This window comes from Sinocyclocheilus rhinocerous, unplaced genomic scaffold, assembly GCF_001515625.1.
Source record: "Sinocyclocheilus rhinocerous isolate Xijiao unplaced genomic scaffold, SAMN03320098_v1.1 scaffold734, whole genome shotgun sequence".
Classification (NCBI taxonomy): Eukaryota; Metazoa; Chordata; class Actinopteri; order Cypriniformes; family Cyprinidae; genus Sinocyclocheilus; species Sinocyclocheilus rhinocerous.
The window spans coordinates 85,915-104,939 of record NW_015628321.1 but is presented as its reverse complement, the minus strand read 5'-3'; the positions used below and the strand labels follow the sequence as shown (position 1 = coordinate 104,939).

The 19,025-nt window shown below is 40.3% G+C and overlaps 1 protein-coding gene across 2 annotated transcripts in view; it reads left to right on the top strand.

Annotated features, from left to right (window-relative positions):
* The first annotated feature begins 13,214 nt into the window (after positions 1-13,214).
* LOC107737413 (vitamin K-dependent protein C-like) overlaps positions 13,215-19,025 on the top strand; it is a 27,874-nt gene continuing 22,063 nt past the window's right edge. The window contains exons 1-3 of one of the 2 annotated variants that reach the window (XM_016548901.1): positions 13,215-13,247; positions 16,176-16,235; positions 16,623-16,706. In XM_016548901.1, the coding sequence (XP_016404387.1) occupies positions 16,634-16,706 (73 nt within the window). In that variant the 5' untranslated portion in view covers positions 13,215-13,247; positions 16,176-16,235; positions 16,623-16,633. Of the gene's footprint in view, positions 13,248-15,826; positions 15,896-16,175; positions 16,236-16,622; positions 16,707-19,025 lie in introns of those variants that run through there. The other variant, XM_016548902.1, reaches the window with a different exon arrangement.

Below are 19,025 nucleotides of genomic sequence, written 5' to 3'. Positions count from 1 at the left end.
CATTAATGGGTCTCCTTCTGGATTCCCATCAGTCTCTTGCTTCCATCTTTTCAGCTGTCTCTGGACATATGTGGTTGGATTTTCTGTTTCCCCCAGCTGTTCTCCCTTTAATTATTTAGGGTCTAGTCTCTCAGCACGCTCAGCACGCAGTGCCTGCCACACTGCTGGACGGAATGCATCAAAAACAGTTCCATCCATGTCCACAGCTCCCACAGCTCTGTCCAGATTGGATGCTTGAAGAATTTCTTCCATTTTTGCCCCTCCTATAATCTTTGCCAGCAGTGCTTTAATGTCCCCCACAGCTAAAAGTTTGCCCATAGTTTCTTCTTCAAACACCTTAATCCACTTCCCAGCCCCCTCATGGATGTCTGGGAGGCGAGTGACCAGCCCCTCAAGGTCCTGTGAGGCCCAGGGGACATACTGTCCCTGCGTACCCTTAATTAAAATTGGGAGTTGTGCAGCCAGTGGTCTAAGTCTTCCTTTTTCTCTTCTCTGTCCCCATGTTCCTTTATCAAATGATGACTCCTCCCCTTCACTCACTTCCTCTCTGCTTTCTAATAGTTTAATTCTATCTCTCACCAGTTTATCTGCATCTTGTATTAGTCTTTCTGTTTCTTTAATTTTCCTTCCTATTTCTGCATCCATAGCCTCTGCCTGTGTTTCAATCTCCTTATCTTCTCTCCTCATCTGCTCTATCGTTTCCTCATTTCCTGTTTTTCCTTCATAGTTTGCTTTCATCATTTCTAATGCTATGCGTGCCTGTTTATAACAATCTTAAGGTAAATATCCCTCACTCTTTTTATTTTGTCGCCTCTTTGGTCTTACATCTGGTTCTTTTTGTTTTTCTTCTAATTCTACTTGTCCTTCCATTTGCATTTCTCCAGACACTTCTACAGTACCCTTAAGTATTGGGAACCGTCCCTCTGGGGGCAGATATGGGGGTGGTTTAGAAAACAACCCTTCTTTTTTCTTTGTCTCTTTGTCTGCCTCTTTTAGTATTTTTCTTGCCTGTTTTATACTTTTCAATGAGTCTTCTCCTTCCTTTTTGAATAAAGCTAACACTTCTTTCTCTTTTTCCCTTTTTGCTTCTCTCTTTTCTCTCTTTTTACTATTGCCTTTAGTTTTATGATTTTTTATTAGAGTTTCCATTTCCTCGCACAATGCTACATCAAATGTCCCTTCCTTTGGCCATTTTGTCATCATTTTTTTAGTTCTCTGTTGCCATTTGTTTGAGAGCTTGTCTATCATTTCTTTACACAATGGATATTTTAATCCTACTATTTCCACCGGAGTGGCTGCCATAATTTTTCCTGTAATATGACAATCCTATATTTTAAGCGCAGTATATACTTTTATACAATAATTTTACTTACTATATTTTCTCCCCAACTTAATTTTACTTCTTTTAACCAATTCCTCCTATTTTCTTCTGTATCATGCACTTTAAGCCTAGTATTTATTATATCACATGCGTGTGCATATTTTCAATATATTATAAAGTGAATTTATTATCTAAATCCTATATATTTTTTAACACTTAGCATCCAAAAGTGCCAACCAATAACTACAACCTTTATGTATATATTCTTTGTTTCCTGTTATAAAAATTATTTTATCAGCAATTTAATTATTTAACATAAGGCATATACCTCTATTATATTCCACTATCTAAACAGCATTAGTCTCCTAAATATTCTCCCTATCTACGTCACACAATATATACATTCAAATATGTACGAAAAATCTACAATGCAAACATCTTTATTTGCAAAAAAGTCTTTATTGCAACAATTTTTCTAAACGCATTCACTCCTTCTAGTCCCTTTATTCACAGGGCTCATTCATTCAGTCTTTGTCCCTTTATTTATAGGGCTTATAACATTCATTCATCCCTCTCAGGTGCAGCACTAGCTGCGTCCAACACTCTGCCAGGCCCCACTTAAGGGACGGTCCAGGAGGGGTGCGCAGCTTTTACCCACCCGATACGGAATTTATTGTTCTCATACAACCATAGTCATTCACACAGACACAGACACATACATTAAAACATACATTAAAACAGACTACTCTTTTTATACTGTTTTTCCTCTAGGCGTGTTCAATATATTTCATATATATTTGTTATGGTTTACCTTTTTTGGCTGTGTTTCCAGTCTGCTACCAAGACGCAGACAGGAAGCCTTAATTTTATGTTCCGTGAAAGTAAGGGCCCCATCATATATTTTGTCTTATGTCAAAACAGGACATGCAGCCCCACCATATGTCTGCCCTTCATACAGTCTACTATACTATTCCTCTGCAGGCCTGTCTGCACACAGGCACATACATGATTATAATAGTAAAATAACTTGATACATACTGTAAATGTGTATCAAAAAGTTGAAAAAATTCATAAGGATTATACTTTTGATAATTAACTAATTGATCATTTTGATCAATAAAAATCTTCCACAGGGTCAATCGACGGCGAATGTAATCCAACAGGGCAAGACAAGAGATAGTCCAGGTTAATAGCAATAGTCCAGGCAGGGGCAAACAGAGTCCGAAACAGCAAGACAAAAGGGATATCCGAAAACACAGGCAAGAACCTGAACACAGGAAAACAGGCAAGGTGAGATTATGACTAAACTAGGAAAACAAGAACTGGCTCCGTAGAGTAGCTATCGCTGGGTGAGTGATAAACGCTAAAGAATTCTCGGCACTTTGAGTGAGTCTGAGTGAGTGTAATATAGTGTGTGTGTGATTGGATACAGCTGTGTGAAATCAGTGCAATGGATGATGGGAAATGTAGTCTGTGGTGACGTGTAACAGTCTGTGTAGTGAGAGAGTCAATATGATGGACGAGTGACCTCTGGTGGCGATCGGACAGAATTCCACGGACAGAATTCGTAACATAGCCCACCCAAGGAGCGGCTTCCAGATGCTCCTATCTCAATATAATCCAGGAGGGCGGTGGAGCGGAACAGGGGGAGGGACGGAGGGCCAGGTCCACGTGGAAGTGGAGAGACAGGGGACTGAGGCAGAGCCGGCAGAGCAGGGCACCCAGGGGGAACCAGCGAAGCAGAAAGCCAGGGCGGAACAGGGAACCAAGGTGGAGCAGAGAACCAGGGTGATGCCGGCGAAGCAGGAAGCCAGGGCAGAGCAGGGAACCAGGGCGGAACTGGCGAAGCAGGTAGCCTGGGCGAAGCCGGCAGAGCAGACAGAGCAGAAGACCACCAGGGCGGAGCAGACGGAGCAGAAGCCCACCAGGGCGGAGCAGAAGACCACCACGGCGGAGCAGAAGCCCACCAGGGCAAAGCAGATGGAGCAGAAGACCACCACGGCGGAGCAGATGGATCATGAACCCATGGCAGAGACTGGGACCTGGGGAAAACTGAGACACAAGAGACAGACAAAGCAGATATGGCCTCAATGACTGAGGCAGGGAACACAAAAAGTTTATCAGAAATGTCCCTGGTGACAACTGAACGGGCAGACAGTTCATCAAAAGGCTCACTGACTGAAACTAGACAGACAGACAGTTCATAATCAGGTCCATTGACTGGAATAGGATAGACAAACTGTTCCCACTCAAGCTCAGTGTTTGAAATTGAACAGACAATGAGTTCAGAATTAGACTCCTTCGTAGGAACTGAACAGACAGATTGTTCAAAATTAGACTTATTGAGGGAAATGGGACTGGCAGATAATTCAGAAACAGATTCATTAGTAACATTAGAACAGACAGACAGTTTTAAATCAGACTCATTGACAGAAACGGGACTGACAGAAAGTTCATTAGACATATTACTTGAAATGGGGCCCACAGATAATTCAACGTCAAGAGTATTGATTATGGCTAACCGGGCTGACACTTCACACTCAGATTCATTAGTGGGAACTGAACGATCAGATAGTTCACTTGTGGCCTCTCTGGCAATGACAGGGTTAACAGCACATACAGAAAGTTCATTTACGGCCTTAGTGGCCGCGGCAGGCAGGGTTGAGAGTTCCCGAACGCCCTTTACAGCTGGGTCGAGACAAGACACAAGTTCATGGATGACCTCCGTGGTAGGCTCAGGACAGAATGAGAGTTCAGGGGCAGCCTTTCTGCCTGTGACAGGACAGGCTGGAAGTTCTCCGTGGTAGGCTCAGGACAAATTAAGAGTTCAGAAACGGCCTTCCTAGCCATAACGGGACAGGCAAAGAGCTCAGAAACGGCTTCCTTGGAAATGACAGGGTAATTTGAGAGCTCATGGTTGGCCTTATTGGTTATGACAGGGCAAACAGTGAGTTCGGGAAAGGCCTTGACAGGTTCAGAGCAGGACAAATGTTCATAAGTGGGTACCACTGACAGCTCTGGAGGTTCTACAGCAGTACCAACAGGAAACAGGGAGAGTTCATTAACATTCTCCTTAAAAGAACAGGTACGGAGTTCAGCAACGGTCCCTTTGACCATGACAGGACAGACTGAGAGTTCATAGACGGCCTCCATAGCCGTGACAGGACAGACAGAGAATTCACAGGCGGCCTCCATAGCTGTAACAGGACAGTCAGAGAGTTCATAAACGGCCTCCTTGGCCGTGGCTGGGCAGGCAGAGTGTTCATAAATGGATACCACTGACACCTCTGGAGGTTCTGCAGCAGTTGCCGCCACCTCTGGAGGTTCTACAGCAGTAACATCAGGAAACAGGGAGAGTTCAGTAACTGTCTCTTCGACTGCAACGCGGCAGTCTGAGAGTGCATTGTTGGGCGCCACCACCACGCAAGGAGCTGAAGCGAGCGCCTCCACCTCGGGAGGTTCTGTGGTGGTGTATGCAGCCCAAACACACAATAAAGCGATCCCCATCAAGGGAAAGGCTTCAGACAGGGGAATCAGTTCAGGAACAGGAAGGCCAGAGTGAGTGGGTTTGGGGATACCAGCTGCGACTGCTGACACCAGCTGTGAATCCTCCACACTAGATACAAGTCGGGAGTACAGACGAACTGACCTTGGACTTTTGGGTGCAGCAGACAGGAAGTAACCGGACTCTGGATGATCAGCTGTGATGTGACGTGACTCTGGATGATCAGCCGTGATGTGATGTGACTCTGGATGATCAGCTGTGATGTGACGTGTCTCTGGATGATCAGCTGTGATGTGACGTGACTCTGGATGATCAGCTGTGATGTGACGTGACTCTGGACGAATAGCTGAGACATGACATGACTCTTGACGAACAGCTGAGACGTGACGTGACTCTATAAGATCAGCTGAGACGTGACAACACTCTGGAAGATCAGCTGTGACGTGACGTGACTCTGGACAAACTGCTGAGACGTGAGGAGACTCTGGACGAACAGCTGAGACGTGACGAGGCTCTGGGAGATCAGCTGAGATGTGACGAGGCTCTGACAGATCAGCTGTGACATGACGAGGCTCTGCCAGATCAGCTGAGACTTGACTTGACTCATGAATGAAAGTTGTGACTTGACTCATGTAGTTTAGGCATACGTTTGCGCAACGCTGAAAATATTTTTCAAATATCCCATTAAACCTCCATCCGCATGTCCGGGAAATTCATGAATATTCATGTATGCTCTGCCCACTGAAACTGAAAATCTCAGAAACCGAAAATCTCATAACAACAGCCGTCTCTTTACTCCTCCCCCGCCTGCAACTGGAAGATCTCGCCAGCCGGTGGCAGGCTAGTGTAGTTCATCTCAAACAAGCCTATAAACTGGCCGATGTTCAGATAAGATGCTACAGAATGAAAGTGAACCCTCTGAGAAAACTGGTGTTACAACACTATATTTTTGTCTCCGTTCAGACAGGACTTTAAGATTGGTGAGTGAAAGTGCTCCCAATTTCCCTTACCAGCCTGATGATAATTTTTCAAGGTATTGAAATACGTTTTCAAGGTATTGGAAGGTCTTGTGGATGCAAATATGGTAACTGAATTAGTTTAAATCATATTTCTCATTGGTGTCAAGAACTTTTTGAAAGTTGACGATTAAAAGTAGGGTTTTGTTTATTTGTTTGTTTGACTGATTTTCTATAAGATTTTCAATACAATCTCAAAACAGTAAATTTCTAATATTCTTGACTCTTAAACCCTCTGGCCCTCTTCGTTTAGGAGTCACACTTTGCCTCCTTCGCAGTCAAAAGTGACCGAAGCCTTGAAATGTAACTTTTATTTTGTTCAGGAAAATCAATATAATATATTTTTTTGTCAAGGTTTAGATATTTTTGGTTAGATAAGTATCAGGTTTTACATTATGATTACAGTCAAACATTAAAATCTTCTTAGAAAGGGAACACATAGAAAGCATTTTTGTTACTCAGTATATGATTAATTAAAAATCTAACAAAATAAGGAATAATTAGTGATCATTCAAAACACTTTATACAAACATTTTGTAATTAATTAATATTTTATTCAATAATAAATTCTATAAAATAAAATAAACAATTCAATAAATGTTAATAAAACTTCAGAAGGGAACAGCAATTATGATATTTCATGAAGGGGTACACCAGCGCTTTCCCCAGCTCCTCCAGAAAATTCCTCCTCCTGGAACTTTTCCCCTGTCTCCAGGTGGGATTGATTTCCCTCCACAGCACAAATGATTTGTAGGCTGAGACATCAATTATATTGAAAAAGAGAGCCATGGGCCAGCAAGCTGTCTTCCGTCCACATGTGTATGTTGCAACGATTTGGAATATTACACACACACACGCACAACATTTTTGTAAATGTTCTATCATTTAGTGCAATTAACTTTTTTTTCCCAGTTCATTTCAACTTCAGTTTACCATTTAGCTTAGACTATAAGTTATTATCAAATATTATACAATTATTATTAGCAGTGAACAAATACAAAGTAGCACATACCTTGTCCAGATTGTCCACTCCACCTTTGGTAGTGTTGTAGTCCAAAATCATTTTCGGCTTTCTGTCCTCACGTTCACTTACTGCTGCATCCTTGTGTGCGGTGCTCATAAGAATCATGTTCTTGTTCTTTTTTGGGCAGTAGGACACAATGGTGTGTGTCTCGGTGAACACAAACAAAGATGAAAAACGAATCCTGTTTCTTCTTGTGACCAAAGCTCTGGCTTGTTTTTTCTCACAGTTCCTATCATCCTTATTTTTCTCTGTAAGAGCTCTGTGCCAAGACCATAGGAGGTGACCTCAAGATCACGTAGCATTTCAAGCACCACACTTTTTCCCCACAGTTCACGGATGGGTGCCAGCTTGTCTGTTTCTCTTCTTGCAGCTCTTGTTGATTTGTCATCAAAACGGAGCACACTTGACAATCTCTCAAAATCTTTCAGCGGCATGGTAGCCCGAAAAATCGCTCTCCCCATTTCACCATGCCACAGGCTTCGTGTTGCCTCATCGTGGGATCTAAAAACTCCGGCAAGGATGAGAAGACCAATAAAAGCTTCCATTGCAATCCAGTCAATGTCAGTCCACTGATCACCAAACACTCGACGCCCCTCTAAATTTGTCATTCTAACTAGAATGTTCTGAATTGAGCTAGGAAAATCAAATGTTGATTTTATGTCTTCAGCTCTTGAACAGGCATACCTTGTGGGACCAGGTGTCTTTCTGATGATCTCCTCTGATCGTGCTCTTCCTGGTGTTTGTGGTGGAGGAGACGAACTCCAAAGTATTTCCCCATTTTTAGAGAGACAATTTGGATCTCCCTCATCGCATTCCTCCTCTGAATGCTGCTCCTCTGTGATCTCAAAATCAGGGTCAGCCTCTGTAAAGTCTTCCTCTGAATCAGAAGGGTCATCTGGTTCACTACTTTCTTCATTATCACTTGACTGAAGCAAATGTTCCAGTGCCTCTTGAGCAGTGTATCTTCTTGACATTTTGGTGAAGAATGAACTGTGCCCAGGTCTTCACTGTTTTTGGTGCTATGAAACAGATTCTCTTGATTGGCCTGGTGGTTACTGGGGGAGAATATTTGATCCTTTGATCTTATAGTATCCGTGGCAGCAGGCAGGGGGAAAGGTGATTGTTTTATAAACAAGGGGCTCAGAATATCTGCTTATCTGGACGATTATCTGATATGCGCTCACTTGCGGGAGCGCGCGGAACGGGACACAGAGATGCTCACGTCTCTTCTAACGAGTCTGGGGTTCAGAATCAACTATGCCAAAAGCCAGCTGATTCCATCTCAGGAGACAGAGTATCTGGGCTTACGAATAGACTCTGTGGCATGCTCTCGGAAAGGAGGATGATGGCCGCGTTATCACCGCTGAGACACAAGGGGCTCAGAATATCTGCTTATCTGGACGATTATCTGATATGCGCTCACTTGCGGGAGCGCGCGGAACGGGACACAGAGATGCTCACGTCTCTTCTAACGAGTCTGGGGTTCAGAATCAACTATGCCAAAAGCCAGCTGATTCCATCTCAGGAGATAGAGTATCTGGGCTTACGAATAGACTCTGTGGCATGCTCTCGGAAAGGAGGATGATGGCCTTTTATCAGTGCCTGGCCCAGTTTCGCAAGGGAAATTTGGTATCGTTCAGGACCTGTCTCCGCCTTTTGGGCATGATGGCTTCGTCGCTGTCCGTGGTCCCGCTAGGTTTGCTGAAAATGAGAGACTTCCAGCAATGGGTAGCAGCGAGACGCCTGTGTCCTTGTCAGCACCTCGGCGCAGAGTGAGAATACACGCGGAGTGCGTGATGGCTCTTCATCAGTGGAGAGATCCCTGTTTATTCCAGACAGGGGTTCCCTTGGGGGGGCGTGTCTCTGAGAAAAGTAGTGACAACGGATGCATCTCTGTCGGGCTGGGGGGTTGTTTTTCAGGGCAGATTGGTAAACGGTCGCTGGACGCCCCAGCTTCGCAAACTTCACATAAATATGTTGGAGTTGATGGCAGTCTTTCTGGCCCTAAACATTTTCTCCCATTCTTGGAAGGGTTTCATGTTCTGGTCAGGACAGACAACATGATGGTGGTGGCATATATCAATCGCCAAGGGGGAACGCGTTCGTTACAATTGCACAATCTAGCGCGCAAACTAATTGTCTGGGGTGCGGCACACTTCAGCTCGCTGTACCAGGAGTCCTGAATGTAGGGGCAGATCTCCTGTCAAGGGGCAACCCGTTATACGGAGAATGGGTGCTCCACCCCGCAGGTGGTGGATCATATTTGGGGGATGTACGGCAAGGCTGCCGTAAATCTCTTTGCCTCGCAGGCAAACGCAAAGTGTCCGCTGTATTTCTCTCTCAGGGACGAAAATACGCCTTTGGGTGTGGATGCGCCGGCACACCCGTGGCCGAACATGTTGCTTTACGCATTCCCTCCGCTGAGTCTAATTTCTCCCACCCTGGAAAGAGTAAGAGAAAATGGATTATCTCTCCTTCTGATAGCCACTCGTTGGCCGGGGAGGCTGTCACTGGCAGAGATTGTCCAGCTCCTTCAGGGAGAGCCCTGGCCGCTCCCATTGCACCGGGACCTGCTGTCGCAAGCGGGGGTGGCAGATATTTCACCCACACCCGGAACGAGTCGATCTTTGGGTCTGGCCTGTGAAGGGTTAAATTTATACGCACTCGGGCTTCCGCAGGAGGTTATAAACTCTCTCCAGAGCGCTAGAGCTCCATCAACGCGCTCAAAGTATGGCCTTAAATGGCATGTGTTTGAGGACTGGTGTACTCGTAAAGGAGTTATTCCTTTTCAGTGCGCGGTGAGCGATGTACTTTGCTTTTTACAAAGCTTAATGAACAATGGGAGAGCGTTTTCTACTATTAAAATTTACCTGGCTGCTATTTCGGCGTGTCATGTAGGCTTCGAGGGAGTCTCAGTTGGACAGCACCCTCTTGTATGCCGTTTTATGAAGAGGGTGAAGCGTTTGAGACCAGTATCTAAGCATCTGGTCCCGTCATGGGACTTGTCCATGGTTCTGAATGCTTTAACTCGGGCCTCATTTGAAACTCTGGTGAGTGTTGATATTAAGCTCCTATCTCTGAAAACAGTCTTACTACTTCCTTTAGTCTCAGCTAAGCGAGTGTGTGAGTTACATGCTTTGTCGGTTCATCGGGCATGTCTGGATTTTAGTCAGGATGACAGCAAGGTTATGTTGCTGCCTAACCCGGCTTTCGTTCCCAAAGTCAGTGATTCAGCTTATAACTGCTCTGGAGTTGCGTGCCTTTTACCCCCTTCCTTTTTCTTCAAAGGAGGAGCGGAAATTGCACACTTTGTGTCCTGTACGAGCGTTACGCTATTATGTAAACAGGACACGATCGTTCAGGAAGAATGATCAGTTATTCGTTTCATGGGCCACTCAATGTTAGGGTAAGCCAATCTCCTCACAGCGCCTTTCCCATTGGATGGTGGAGGCGATTGAATTGGCCTATACATCTATGGGTCTTCATTCCCCAGCGCGCTAAAGGGCTCATTCAACAAGGGGTATGGCTACCTCGTGGGCATTGTTCAAGGGGATTTCGGTAGGAGATATTTGTGGAGGAATCATCTGGTTCCTGTGGTCTTGTCCCGGTGGTCGTCTGAGACAAGGTCTTTACAGGGGATCTGTATCTGGGGCTCATCTAGTTGTCCTGGTCTCCGCTGTCTTTCAGGGCTGTAGAGGTCCTTTCTAGGTGCTGATCCACCATCTGGTCTGGATACGTACTGGATCCGGGTGACTGCAGTGACCATCTGATCTGGATACAGACTGGATCTGGTGGCAACGGTGACCTCGGAATAAGAGAGAAACAGACTAATATTAGCGTAGATGCCATTCTTCTAACGATGTAGCAAGTACATTGGGTGTTATGGGAAGTGTTCCGGCTGATCTAATTAATGCAGCCTAACAATCCTTTAACGGATTTGAATATTAGAGGCGTATTAGTGTGTTATGTGTAAGCCAGGTTAAAGAGATGGGTCTTTAATCTAGATTTAAACTGACAGAGTGTGTCTGCCTCCCGAACAATGTTAGGTAGGTTATTCCAGAGTTTGGGCGCTAAATAGGAAAAGGATCTGCCGCCCGCAGTTGATTTTGATATTCTAGGTATTATCAAATGGCCAGAGTTTTGAGAACGCAGCGGACGTGGAGGACTATAATGTAACAAGAGCTCGTTCAAATACTGAGGTGCTAAACTATTCAGGGCTTTATAAGTAATAAGCAAGATTTTACAATCTATACGATGTTTAATAGGTAGGCAGTGCATTGTTGACAGAACCGGGCTAATATGGTCATACTTCCTGGTTCTAGTAAGAACTCTAGCTGCTGCATTTTGGACCAGCTGGAGTTTGTTTATTAAGCGTGCAGAACAACCACCCAATAAAGCATTACAATAATCTAACCTTGAGGTCATAAACGCATGGATTAACATTTCTGCATTTGACATTGAGAGAATAGGTCGTATTTAGATATATTTTTGAGATGGAAAAATGCAGTTTTACAAATGCTAGAAACGTGGCTATCATATAGCACACCTAGGTTCCTAACTGATGATGAAGAATTGACAGAGCAGCCATCAAGTGTTAGACAGTGTTCTAGGTTATTACATGCGGAGGTTTTAGGTCCAATAATTAACACCTCTGTTTTTTTTTTCAGAATTTAGCAGTAAGAAATTACTCGTCATCCAGTTTTTAATATCGACTATGCATTCCGCTAGTTTTTCAAATTGGTATGTTTCGCCGGGCCGAGAAGAAATATAGAGCTGAGTATCATCAGCATAACAGTGAAAGCTAACACCGTGTTTCCTGATGATATCTCCCAAGGGTAACATATAAAGCGTGAAAAGTAACGGCCCTAGTACTGAGCCTTGAGGTACTCCATACTGCCTATCATGCCTGGGGCGTTTCCCATAGTGAGATACCTCGCTCTGTTCTCAGAGAACCGGGGTTACGCAAGTAACCTAACGTTTTATAAACAAACAGTCTTAGCAATCAGAGAAAAAAACTAATGTGAAAATGTCAAGGGTGAAGAGCCCAACAAAAGAAAACACTGATCTCCTTGATGGTGATTTCAAATGAAACATTAAAACATCTAAACATCTCAAGAAGAGCTTCTCTAGAAGTCTGACAGAAATAAAGTCAGTCTAATTAGTAATACGTGAAGCTGATATTGCTGTTTGTGGAGTTGCTGTTGTGTGTTTAATCCTCTTCTACTGAGCTCTTGAGAGATTTAATGTCTTCTTTTATTTCAGTTGATTTCATCTTTGGCTGTGGCTGAAGTCAGTTGTAGTTCTTGTGTTTCTCTTTCCTTCGGTGATTCTGTTAACAGCAGGTGTTCATCATTAATGGTCAATCATCACATAATTATCTCCTTAACTCCAACACTGCTTCAATGCTCCTTTAACACTCTGTAGTGTGGAAACACATGAACACTGAGCAGTGTGGGGACTTTGCTGTGAACTATTAAATAAAACCTACCTGTTTCATTCACGTATGACTGACGCATATGAATCACATTAAGTTTATTAATTTGTTTATGTTAAATCTACGTAATCTAAATGGATGGAAAATTGTTATGCAATTGAATTACACAAAATGTAATTTTAGACAGAAACATTTTTTTGAGTGTAGGTATCACAGATTATTGTTGCACTGTAAAATTAGTTACTGTAAAGCAGCTTGGTACAGTGTATACATTGCATGCATGTGTGTCCCATTGTGATGTTAAGTCTTGTTTATGTTTCCAATAACAGGTGTGTGCTGACAGCTTTTATTTCACTATCAATATCATATAGCTACTGTATGTTGTATGCAGATTATAGCAAGTATTCCTATGTTAGCAAAAGAGAGTGCAAGAATGCGTGACCCATTATGCAACAGAAAATGAGATAAGTTTTAATGCTTTTTCTAATCAAAATTTAGGCTATGTGTATATTAAGGAAAAAAGATCAATGTGAGGCAATTTGTACAAATACCAACATGTACCAACGTGTATCAACATGTACTGCATGTATAGATCATAGTTAAAATGGATATATTTATTTTTTGAATGCTATAATAACATTACCAAATTCATTTGACCATCAAGTTAAGGCTCATATAATTGAAAATACATTATTACATCAAAGAAAGAAATGACAGGTGAAATTGAAATATTTCACCAATCATAAGTAATTAAACCACAAATGTACTTGTCTGGTGATTAAACTGTAAATTGTACAGTTCAGTACAAATAGGTGTAAGTGCACAGACAGCAGATGAGAATGCAGAAACATTCGGACTGTGGACTCTTAGTAAACAGAGTTAGTTAGTCATTAACACACTCTAAACACCACATTCTCCATTCCTGTTCCTTTCTTATTTTTCAAAATGTAAGTAAACATTTTTAATAATTATTGAGGGTTAGTTAAGAACTGAAATTGTGCATTAATGATTGTCTCACTCTGTTACCTAGTTGATGATATTAATGTACTCGCAAAATTCCTGATATGATTGATCTCAGCAACTATTATTTGCTCAGTGAAAGGTTTGGAGTTCAGTTAACTTACTAAAGGCTGTTCATGCTGTGCTGTCCTGTTGGGTTAAAGACTAAGCAGAGACCAATTGATGTTAGGACATATTAAGGTTTTTGATTCATGTGTCTTCCAATATAGTTTTTTTCTGAGGACAAATCTGGCCTCTAACTACCCTGTTGAAATTTTGGAATACGGTAAGAATGATTTTTGGTTAATATTTTATACATCAAACTTTCGCACTTTGAATGTAAGTAATCATCCATGTATCTATAACCAAACCAGTGCATTTACATTGACATTTAATCATTTAGCAGACGCTTTTATCCAAAGCGACTTACTAATGAGGAGAACAATAGAAGCAATCAGACCAACAAGAGAGCAACCGTATACAAGTGATGTGACAAGTCTCAGTTAGTCTAGTACAGTACACATAGCAAAGTAATTTTTTTTTATAAATTAGCAAAAAATGAATAGAATAGAATAGGTAAGTGCCATTACTTCAAATTCTATAAAATCTTCAAATCTAAAAGATGCTTAATATTCAGGTATAATTCAAGATTTCTGTCTTCCTGTATTTACAGGGTCTGTTGTCATGATGAGGAGTCTCTTCTTCTGTATCTCAGTACTGGTTGTATTTTGGTCTGATAGGGCTCTCTGCAAGTCAGGTATGAGGTCAATAGCCCTGTAGAATTTATAAACAGTTGCAAAGTGTATGTATTATACTCGTCTGAATTTGTCTGAAGCTAGTGTTCTTTTGAAAATGTAAACATTTAGGGAAATTCTGAGTATTTGTGCCACATTAGAACATGTAGCTAATTAAGATTAGGCTTATTATAGATTGTGTCTTATTAAATCAGTGCAATATGCATGTCACCATTAATGTTACTTTTTATTGATTGATTGATTGATTGATTGATTGATTGATTGATTGATTGATTGATTGATTGATTGATTGATTGATTGATATTTGGCAGCATTAGTTTATCAAATAATGATAAACAACAGAAGCTGGCAAACCATTTTTGAAAGTACTCAAAAACAACAGCAGCGGTGGAGTGAATTTTCAGCAGACACAATTCATTCTTAATGAATTGTCCCTTTAGTTTTTGTAGTACGCAATATGCTTAAAAGCAATTTGGAAATCTACCCTGTGTGCATTGTAAGAGCCCAACAAAAGAAAACACTGATCTCCTTGATGGTGATTTCAAATGAAACATTAAAACATCTAAACATCTCAAGAAGAGCTTCTCTAGAAGTCTGACAGAAATAAAGTCAGTCTAATTAGTAATACGTGAAGCTGATATTGCTGTTTGTGGAGTTGCTGTTGTGTGTTTAATCCTCTTCTACTGAGCTCTTGAGAGATTTAATGTCTTCTTTTATTTCAGTTGATTTCATCTTTGGCTGTGGCTGAAGTCAGTTGTAGTTCTTGTGTTTCTCTTTCCTTCGGTGATTCTGTTAACAGCAGGTGTTCATCATTAATGGTCAATCATCACATAATTATCTCCTTAACTCCAACACTGCTTCAATGCTCCTTTAACACTCTGTAGTGTGGAAACACATGAACACTGAGCAGTGTGGGGACTTTGCTGTGAACTATTAAATAAAACCTACCTGTTTCATTCACGTATGACTGACGCATATGAATCACATTAAGTTTATTAATTTGTTTATGTTAAATCTACGTAATCTAAATGGATGGAAAATTGTTATGCAATTGAATTACACAAAATGTAATTTTAGACAGAAACATTTTTTTGAGTGTAGGTATCACAGATTATTGTTGCACTGTAAAATTAGTTACTGTAAAGCAGCTTGGTACAGTGTATACATTGCATGCATGTGTGTCCCATTGTGATGTTAAGTCTTGTTTATGTTTCCAATAACAGGTGTGTGCTGACAGCTTTTATTTCACTATCAATATCATATAGCTACTGTATGTTGTATAGCAAGTATAGCAAGTATTCCTATGTTAGCAAAAGAGAGTGCAAGAATGCGTGACCCATTATGCAACGATAAGTTTTATAAGTTTTAATGCTTTTTCTAATCAAAATTTAGGCTATGTGTATATTAAGGAAAAAAGATCAATGTGAGGCAATTTGTACAAATACCAACATGTACCAACGTGTATCAACATGTACTGCATGTATAGATCATAGTTAAAATGGATATATTTATTTTTTGAATGCTATAATAACATTACCAAATTCATTTGACCATCAAGTTAAGGCTCATATAATTGAAAATACATTATTACATCAAAGAAAGAAATGACAGGTGAAATTGAAATATTTCACCAATCATAAGTAATTAAACCACAAATGTACTTGTCTGGTGATTAAACTGTAAATTGTACAGTTCAGTACAAATAGGTGTAAGTGCACAGACAGCAGATGAGAATGCAGAAACATTCGGACTGTGGACTCTTAGTAAACAGAGTTAGTTAGTCATTAACACACTCTAAACACCACATTCTCCATTCCTGTTCCTTTCTTATTTTTCAAAATGTAAGTAAACATTTTTAATAATTATTGAGGGTTAGTTAAGAACTGAAATTGTGCATTAATGATTGTCTCACTCTGTTACCTAGTTGATGATATTAATGTACTCGCAAAATTCCTGATATGATTGATCTCAGCAACTATTATTTGCTCAGTGAAAAGTTTGTTGGAGTTCAGTTAACTTGTTAAAGGCTGTTCATGCTGTGCTGTCCTGTTGGGTTAAAGACAAAGCAGAGACCAATTAATGTTAGGACATTTCAATGTTTTTGATTCATGTGTCTTCCAGTGGTTCTTTTCTGAGTACAAATCTGGCCTCTAACTATCCCTGTTGATATTTTGGAATACGGTAAGAATGATTTTTGGTTAATATTTTATACATCAAACTTTCGCACTTTGAATGTAAGTAATCATCCATGTATCTATAACCAAACCAGTGCATTTACATTGACATTTAATCATTTAGCAGACGCTTTTATCCAAAGCGACTTACTAATGAGGAGAACAATAGAAGCAATCAGACCAACAAGAGAGCAACCGTATACAAGTGATGTGACAAGTCTCAGTTAGTCTAGTACAGTACACATAGCAAAGTAATTTTTTTTTATAAATTAGCAAAAAATGAATAGAATAGAATAGGTAAGTGCCATTACTTCAAATTCTATAAAATCTTCAAATCTAAAAGATGCTTAATATTCAGGTATAATTCAAGATTTCTGTCTTCCTGTATTTACAGGGTCTGTTGTCATGATGAGGAGTCTCTTCTTCTGTATCTCAGTACTGGTTGTATTTTGGTCTGATAGGGCTCTCTGCAAGTCAGGTATGAGGTCAATAGCCCTGTAGAATTTATAAATAGTTGCAAAGCATATGTATTATACTTATGAATTTGTCTGAAGCTAGTGTTCTTTTGAAAATGTAAACATTTAGGGAAATTCTGAGTATTTGTGCCACATTAGAACATGTAGCTAATTAAGATTAGGCTTATTATAGATTGTGTCTTATTAAATCAGTGCAACGTGTAACTGTTAATGTTGATTTTTATTTATTTATGAATTTACTGATTAATATTTGGCAGCAGTAGTTCATCAAATAATGATAAACAACAGAAACTGCCAAAAATATGTCGGTATTTTGAAAGTCCTCAAAAACAACAGCAGCGGTGGAATGAATTTTCATTATATTGTACCTTATATCGTAAAAAATCTTGTACATCATGAAGTGGTAAATACTTTTAAAATATTGGGTTCTGTGGTGCGACAAAATTTTTGAGCGAAATTAGATGAGCATGCAAAAAAGAAAGGGGCCTCAATCAGAGGAGTAGTAAGGGTGTAGATTATGGTTTGAAGTTGTGTGTAAATTATATTTTTTATGATACTGCCATTATTGTCTTTAGTAGTGCAATTGTATGTAATTGATCTGGTATTATTCTGTTTTGTTTGTGTTTGTGTGTGTGTGTGTGTGTGTGTGAGAGAGTGTGAGAGTGTGAGTGTGTGTGAGAGATAACTTACTATGTTTTAGATTAGGTTGCCTTTTAAAAATCTGGCAAGGGGCAACATGAAAATTAGCCAATGGGCCTAACTCTGGCTTATATACTGTATTTGACTGTTGATTAATAAGGACAGTCCCTGTTAAAATAAATAAATAAATAACTGTACTGATTACATGAAACAACAAAAATATTCCAAGGCATGGTTATACGTAAAAAGCCTTCAATAAACTGGACTAAGTCATTAAAAACATTAAAAGAGTGGAGTTGTTCGACACAGCCATTACTAACACAAGCATTCTTTAAACTATAGGCCAGGGGTGGCCAATGTCGGTCCTGGAGGGCCACAGTCCTGCAGAGTTTTGCTCCAACCCTACCCTAATCAAACACACCTGAACAAGCTCATCAAGGTCTAAGGGTTACTAGAAAGCTACAGGCAGGTGAGTTTTTATCAAAGTTGGAGGAAAACTCTGCAGGACTATGGCTCTCCAGGACCGACGTTGACCACCCCTGCTATAGGCAATCAGTGGATCATCAAAACAACTGGTTATTCAGATTGATTAGTGGGAGTGGCTATGACCAGCCAGCTCTTACAAATCGAACATTGTAGTAACTTCCAACACAATAAAAATAACAATAATAACAATGATAATAATAAATTAGTTAAACTAGAAAAGTAAATAATAAATAAATAAATAAAAAAGGGGGGGGAAATAAGAAAAAGAAAAAATATGGAAAAATATATTTTACAAATTAAATTGAAAAGAAAAAAGTAAGTAAATAAATAAATAAATACTATACAATACAAAACAACACAATAGTGAGGATGATTATTACTACAGAAATTTTAAAAATCGATTTCTTCATTAACTCCAGGTGACTTTGTGCTCTTGAGTGTATAAATCCAAAAACGTCTTACATTGTAAAAGGCATTTCAATCTATTCCCACCTCTTATGGTGCATGGAATAGAATCAATTCCAGTTCCAAGGGAGCTGTCACTAACATGGCCCACCTCATATTAATGCCTTGCCTTGTACTGATTATATGTGTTTAATTATGAATATTATAATGAATGAAAGAAAAGAAAAGAAAAGAAAAGAAACGAAAAGAAAAGAAAAGAAAAGAAAGAATTATGACTGGGCTCAAACAGATGCCAGAATTTTAAAGATTTAAAGTTTTAAAGATCAGACTCCAGAAGTGGATTGCAGTAGTAAAAGGATGCTCTGCAAATTGCATACTCATGTTTGTACTATTAATTCCTAAAATTACGCATGTAACTTTTGCAAATAAATGAAGCTGTCAGCAGACACAATTCATTCTTAATTAATTATCCCTTTAGTTTTTGTAGTACACAATAGGCTTAAAGGGGTCATATGATGCAATTTCAAGTTTTCCTTTCTCTTTGGAGTGTTACAAGCTGTTCGTGAATAGATAAGATCCCTAAAGTTGCAAAGACTAAAGTCTCAAAGCCAAAGAGATATTCTTTATGAAAGTTAAGACTCGTCCACGCCCTCCTACAATGCCTCGTTCAAACACGATCCCACATGTCTACGTCACGATGTGGGAAGATTTGCATAACACTGCCCAAATGTTCACGCAAAGAAAGAAGGCGTAACTTTATTGTTGCTGCCACTATTGTTGTTGCCGCCGCC